The sequence below is a fragment of the Leptosomus discolor genome, chromosome Z (genome assembly GCF_034619465.1).
Source record: "Leptosomus discolor isolate bLepDis1 chromosome Z, bLepDis1.hap2, whole genome shotgun sequence".
Taxonomy (NCBI): Eukaryota; Metazoa; Chordata; class Aves; order Leptosomiformes; family Leptosomidae; genus Leptosomus; species Leptosomus discolor.
This window is the reverse complement of record NC_141419.1, coordinates 68,429,308-68,436,673: the sequence shown is the minus strand read 5'-3', so window position 1 is coordinate 68,436,673 and position 7,366 is coordinate 68,429,308. Positions and strand designations below refer to the sequence as shown.

The 7,366-nt window shown below is 46.4% G+C and overlaps 1 protein-coding gene across 1 annotated transcript in view; it reads left to right on the top strand.

Moving 5' to 3' along the window:
- Positions 1–817: 817 nt before the first annotated feature.
- SLC30A5 (solute carrier family 30 member 5) overlaps positions 818–7,366 on the top strand; it is a 29,033-nt gene continuing 22,484 nt past the window's right edge. Inside the window, exons 1-3 of the mRNA XM_086479364.1 lie at positions 818–891; positions 1,092–1,214; positions 7,281–7,347. Of these exons, the coding sequence (XP_086335490.1) occupies positions 818–891; positions 1,092–1,214; positions 7,281–7,347 (264 nt within the window). The remainder of the gene's footprint in view (positions 892–1,091; positions 1,215–7,280; positions 7,348–7,366) is intronic.

Below are 7,366 nucleotides of genomic sequence, written 5' to 3'. Positions count from 1 at the left end.
CTGGTATAGATCATTTTATTGGTGAGAACAGCTGCAGCACACTGCTATCACATGGTACAATACAGCCCCATTTCCATGGCACCGGGAACTCCTAAATCCACAGAGCCCTGGCAGAGCTTTACTCTATAGCATCATGTATGGAACTACCCTAAGGCAGGGCGCACATACCACGGACGAGCTTAAGGACAACCATGTTTCCTCTAAAGGACAGCAGAAGGACTAAATCCGCGTATGGGCTGGGAGAGCAAGTCACAAACAACGCGTGGCAAACCCCTCCGCAGTACACACGCACTGGATCATTTTTAAAGCTCAGCCTCACTCGTGGCCTGTTCGCCTGTGCCCAGGCAACCCTCGGCTTCCCAGCCCAACACAATCAGCCGCAGCTCACGGAACGGCGGAAGGGGGGGGGGGGGGGGGGGACGACGGTTCTCTGTGAAACAGCGCAGCATCACCACGTTTTTCCTCCCGCCGGAGGCAGGACCCACGGGCGACAGACACCACCCCCACCCGCAGACGAGCGTCGACAGCCGCCTACCAGTACCCGCAGCCGCCAAATGGCGGCGGGGGAGACCCCGCCCTTCCGCCCCTCCCCGGGCCCTCACAGCGCTTCCGGCGCCCGCGGAAGTACCCGGCCCCGACCCCCTGCCCCCGCCGCTGGGGCGCCTGCGCACTGCGCCGCTGGCCGGCGGGCGGATTTCGGTGACGTTTCGCCCGCAGTGGCGGCCGGCGGCGACCGTGAATGAAGTGTCTCCGGTGCGGGGGAGACGGGTCGCGCCGCGCCTAAGCGCCCTCACCCCTTCCCGCGCTGCGCCCCGTCATGGAGGAGAAGTACAGCGGGCAGGCCCTGGCCGGCGGCGGCGTGCTGGGGCCCGTGGATGTGCCCAGCGCCCGGTAACGGCGGCGGGGGGCGGGGAACAGCCGCACCGCTGAGTGATCAGCGTTCCGGGGGGCGGCGGGAGCCGGCGACCTCCTCGGCGTGAGGCGAAGGGCCGCCGGGGAGGGGGAGGGACCGGCGGCGAGGCCTGGGCCTGGGCCCCGGGCGGCGGCGGAGTGTGCGTGGTCGGTGCAAACTGCCCTTTCTCTTTTTGCAGGCTGACTCGGTACATCGTGCTGCTGTGCTTCACCAAGTTTTTGAAAGCCGTGGGGCTGTTTGAATCCTACGATGTTCTGAAAGCGGTCCACCTCGTGCAGTTTATTTTCATAGTGCAGCTCGGGTGAGTGTTCAGGGGGCGAAGCCTTGTCTGCTGCTGTTGCGGCACGCTTTGCCCACAGTGTTCTTCATCAGCACCAATCTTATACCGTTATGTTGCTACAGATTAATCAAGGAGGAGAAGGCATAGTGTTGCAAATCTGCAGTGGCAAGAAAAACTTACCTACACAAAGTTAGATAAGCAGAGACGTCGTTTATTAACAATGCGCATGGTGCACACCAGGGACATGGGATGCTTCCCAAAGATGTCCGCCTGCACATTGCAATCAACAAATATTTATCTGTTAAATTCATACATATTCATTCTATACAATGCATATTCAATTTCGTCCTCTCAATGATCGGTTCTTCTTTTGTTGCTTCTTATGCAAATTAGCACGTAGCCTCTGTCATAGTCTTCTGTTGTTCTCTTTTGAGTAGGCGGTGTAATTTGGGTAGGTGGTCTGTGAGTCGGAGGCCTCAACCGCTCCTCGAGTTGACCATGTTTGGTCAAGGAACATGTCCTTGGCTCGTAGGCTCTTGGCTCATACCTACTTCGATCATGATTGAAAGATTATACACAATGGGTACCATAATAAATCCTGTCTTGCAGACATCTTGGACTACAACACACTGCCCTTGTTTCTAACCACTAACAGATCATTGGTTAATGAGTATCTTAGGTCTGGAATTTTACAGGAGTGTGCTAGCAGCATTGGCAACACAGATTTTATTTTATATTTGATCATTATTCCATTTGAGACTTATTTTCCCAATATAATCATTAGTCTCTCCTACTGATATTCACTAATTAGAATTCTTGATGTTCAAATCAAGACGGGAAAAGTAAGGGGATTTCTAAGCAGTATCCTGAAATCCTAAATCTGATGATTGCTGCAACATTTCCCCCCTTTGAAAGCATTGATAACCATACTCAATACTTATTCATAGCGCAATATCGCTAAATCCTAAATTATTCCTAGAGCTTTGCTTGTATCTTGCACTATGGTTGCTACAAAATATGGGCCCCTATCTGATGATATTCCAAGGGTCACCCCGAACCAGGGGTCACTTGACTGTTTCTTTAGCTTGATTTGTACGACAGGGAAAGGCCTCTGGCCATTTAGAAAAGGTATCAACCGTGACCAGGACATACTGATATCTCCTACATCTGGGTAATTCAGTCAAATCAATCTGCCAGTAATCACCAGGTTGCATCTCAGTTTTCAATTTACCTATTTGGACCTTTTTCTGTACGACGAGATTATTCTTTGCATTTAATAATTGAGCTAATTTCTTATCATTTTTTGAGTATCTCGGAGATTTTTTAGGGAGTGTTACAGTTCTGGTGGGAATTAGTGTTATCTGTAATGCTCGTTGTTGGGTTACTTTCCTGGCAACTTGATCTGCTAGTTTATTCCTTTCTGTTATTTTTGTATTTCCTGTTTGGTGTGTTTTACAGTGCATGATTGCCACTTGGGCCGGTTTTTGAACCGTCAATAACAATTGTATTATTTCTTTTTGATGCTTTATATTTGTCCCCTGGGAGTCCTCTTTCTTTTTATAAGGTCCCGTGGACGTGGACCACTCTAAAAGCATATTTTGAGTCTGTCCATGTTTACTTTTTTTTTTTTTTTTTTTTTTTACTTAGCTCCAGTGTCCATGTTAGGTAATGCATTTGCTTCTATCACAGAATTTTCAGTCGTTACCACATATCCAGCATATTGAGTTCCATTCTGTACAAAGCTACTGCCATCCGTGGACAGTTCCCACTCAGGGTTCTCAAAAGGGACATCCTTTAGGTCTTCTTGACTGGAATATGTATGTCAATAGTCGCCATGCAGTTGTGTTCAGGTCTCTCCTCCTCCTGTGAAGCACTTAAGAAAACTGCCAGATTCACAAGATTAGTTGCTTTCAAAATCACATCATCTTGTTCTGTAAAAATTACTTGGTATTTCATCATTCAACTAGGGGAAAGCCAACACCCCCCGTTTTGTTCCAGCACAGTAATAACCGTATGTGGGACATAAACCATAATGACTCTTCCCACAGTGAGTTTTCAAGCTTCTGCTACTGCTCACAAGCAGGCAGGCCATCTTTTACTCACTATGTCCAATTGCTTGTCAAAATATCCCACCAGTCTCTTTCAGCTTCTCATCCTCTGGGTCAGGACCCCCAGAGCGAGGTGTTGTGTTTCATGGACAAACAATTGAAAGTCTTTAGTTAGATCAGGCAGTCCTAAAGCTGGTGCTGACGTTAGTGCTCGCTTAAGGCTTCAGAAGACCTGTGGTTGCAAGGGACCTCACACAAGAGGGGTAGACTTCTGGGCCTCGTAGAGTGGTTTGGCTGTCAGTCCATAATTCATAATCCAGAGACGACACTAGCCAGCCATTCCCAAAAATGTTCTTAACTCTTGTATAGTCTGAGGTTCAGGAATGGCACAGATTGCTTCCTTACAATCCATTCCCAACTTTCTCTGTCCCTTTGAAATCTCGAAGCCCAAGTGTATTACTGTTTGCCTTGTCATCTGGGCTTTCTTCTTAGACACCTTGTACCCATTAAGTCCCAGAAATTTAAAAGTTCAATGGTTACCTGGATACAAGCCAACTTTTCTTCAGTGGCTATCAGAATGTCGTCCACATATTGTAGGAGCAGGTGTTCTGGTCGTGGAGTCACTATTTTCTCCTTTGTCCAGATTTCCAGTTCCTTTGCCAGCTGGCTACCGAAGATCGTTGCGCTGTTTTTAAATCCTTGTGGTAGTCGTGTCCGCGTTAGCTGTACTTTGTGTCCTGTCTGTGGGTTTTCCCACTCAAAAGCAAACAATTTATGACTCTCCTGTTCCAGGGGTATGCAAAAGAAAGCATGTTTCAAATCAAGCACTGTAAACCACTGCTGTGTCTCTTTAAGGGCAGTCAGTAATGTGTATGGATTTGCCACCATTGGGTGGATGTCTTTTACAATCTGGTTTATAGCTCACAGATCTTGCACTAACTTATAGACACCCGAAGGCTTCCGTACTGGTAAAATAGGAGTATTATATTCTGACTCACACTCCTCTAAAATGTTGTGTTCCAGAAATTTATCAATTAACTTTTTAATTCCCTGCTTTGTTTCAGGTTTGATTGGATATTGTTTAATCCTTACCGGTCTTGCACCTTCCTTTAATTCAATTTTTACAGGTTGTGCCAATTTAGATTTTCCTGGGATATAAGTTTCCCATACCATAGGGATTACTGCATAATTCACTTCTGGGGGAATTTCTTGTATCTTTGGTTTTTCTGTATCACCAAAATTTCTTCTATCTTTGATTCAGGTACTTTTAACAACAGTTCTCTGTTTTCAAAAACAATCTGTGCGTTCAATTTAGGTAACAGATCTCTTCCTGTTAAGGGTATTGGACATTCTGGAACATACAAAAATTCATGTGTTATAGTTTTGTTTCCAAATTTCAAATCCAGTGATTGTAGGAATGGCCAGTTTTTCCTCTTTCCTTGTGGCTCAAATAATGTTTGTTGGTTTTGTTCCTATTTTTCCTTTTTGTGTATTTAAAACTGAGAACATTGCTCCAGCATGCACTAAAAATGTAACCTCTTTTTCTTTTTTTTTTTTCCTTCTTCTCCCAACGCTCAGTCTTAAGAGATTATTAAATGAGTACAGTATCGAGTTTCTCCTGGATACTGGTGAAGAGGGTTCTATTTCAGATTTCTCATCCTCTATTCCATTACTGTCTGGACAAGGCTGGTCCTTTTCTCTTAAATCAGTGTCCCAGGCCAATTGCTCCATTGTATGGTCAGATCTGGGGTCAGGAGAAGGTACTGGGATAGGGGGATGTATGAGGTCAGCAGGAGCTGCTGAGTCAGTAGGAGTAACATCTCATTCAGAACCTGTATTTATCTGTCCCCCCTTCTTAAATTGTAAATGCTTAAAACAAACTTTCGATTTAGTACATGCAGAGCAAGGTTCCTCTCTTGGGTGGGGAGAAATCTAATGAAATACAACAAGGGCAAGTGTAGAGTCTTGCATCTGGGAAAGACCAACCCCATGTACCGGTATAGGTTGGGGACTGAGCTGTCAGAGAGTAGCGTAGGGGAAAGGGACCTGGGGCTTCTGGTGGACAGCAGGATGGCCATGAGCCAGCGATGTGCCCTCGTGGCCAAGAAGGCCAATGGCCTCCTGGGGTGTATTAGAAGGGATGTGGTCAGTAGGTCGAGAGAGGTTCTCGTCCCCCTCTGCTCTGCCGTGGTGAGACCGCATCTGGAATAGTGTGTCCAGTTCTGGGCACCTCAGTTCAGGGACAGGGAACTTCTGGAAGGAGTCCAGCGCAGAGCCACAAAGATGGTTCAGGGGGTGGAACATCTCCCTTCTGATGAAAGGCTGAGGGAGCTGGGTCTCTTTAGCTTGGGGGAGACTGAGGGGTGACCTCATCAATGTTTATAAATACGTAAAGAGCGAGTGTCAGGAGGATGGAGCCGGCCTCTTCTCGGTGATGGCCAATGACAGGACAAGGGGCAACAGGTGCAAACTGGAGCATGGGAGGTTCCACATTAACATAAGGAAAAACTTTTTTACTGTGAGGGTGACAGAATGCTGGAACAGGCTGCCCAGAGAGGTCATGGAGTCTCCTTCTCTGGAGACATTCAAAACCCTCCTGGACGCATTCCTGTGTGACCTACTCTAGGTGGTCCTGCTCTGGCAAGGGGGTTGGATTAGATGGTCTTTTGAGGTCCCTTCCAACCCCCAGCATTCTGTGATTCTGTGAAACTGTAGGCTGCCATGAGGTCACCCCTCAGCCTTCTGCTCTTGAAGCTGAGCAAACCAAGTGACCTCGGCTGCTTCTCCCAAGTCTTGCCCTCGAGACCTTTCACCATCTTGATCGCCCTCCTCCGCACACACTCTAACAGGTTGACGTCCTCCTTATGTTGAGGCACACAAACTGCACACAGTACCTGTGGTGGGGCCTCACCAGTGCAGTGTAGAGTGGGACAATCACCTCCCTCAAGGGGCTGGCTGTGCTGTGCCTGATGCACCCCAGGACACGGCTGGCCCTTTTGGCTGCCAGGGCACACTGTTGACTCATATTCAACTTGCCATCGACCCAAACCCCCAGATCTCTTTCTGTGAGGCTGCTCTCCAGCCTCTTGTCCTCCAATTTGTGTGTATAACCAGGGTTACCCAGTCCCAGGTGGAGAATCCTCCACTTGCTCTGGTTCAGTTTCATATGGTTGGTGATTGTCCAGCTCTCTAGTCTAACCAGATCTCTCTGTAAGGCTTCTCTGCTCTCAAGAAACTTCGGTGGTTTTGCTACTTTAAAATTGATCATACTATGATAGCGCTCATGATAGGAAAGTTGGGCATGTCCAAATTTTCTTGAGAAGAGTGTAGAAGACAAGCTTTCTTCCTTATAATTTGTATTCTTGTAGTTCTAGTGAGCTTCAACTGCTGTCTTTCCCTGATTGAAAGCTAAACTGTAAAAACTGATGACAAATACACAGAAACAACCTTTGGAGACACAATCCTGCTTCATGTTTACCTGATACCATGTGGAAGAGCATTTCTGTAATTAACTTGGCAGAGTTGGAACATTTGGAACCTCATTTTTTCCTTTTATTTAAAATTTGTTTACATTTCTGGACTTCTCACTTGCAGGTTCACAAGCACCATGGTGTTCTTCCCCATCAGTTTTGATCTGGTTGAGGAAGATGTGTGCTGTTTCTTACCATTTTTAACAAGACTATTCAGCGTTCCGTATGTGAATAAGCCGTTGTATGTATTTATGTTGCTAATAAAAAAAAAACAGTATATTTTTCCTCAAAGCCTATGAGATCAGTTATCTTCATTCTCATTAGCCATTTTCTGAAGAACGTGTGTTACAGATGTTCGCTTGTCATCACCTTTGTTCTTGCGTCTGACACATGTAATGCATCAGGGAAAAATAAAATGAGTGTGATCAAGTGTGGCCTTTTAATGGAAAATGTAGAGGAAGCCATTTTGTCAGCTGAGCCTAATATGAGAGAACTAGTTATTAAGAGCTGGTTTGAGTAGAAAGCTGACTGCTAATACACTAATAGAGAAAACTTTCTTCTTTTAACAGGTCTGCATTTTTTATGGTTTTGTTTCAAAAACCGTTTTCTTCTGGAAAAGTGGTAACCAAGCGTCAGGTGAGTTGACATACATAAC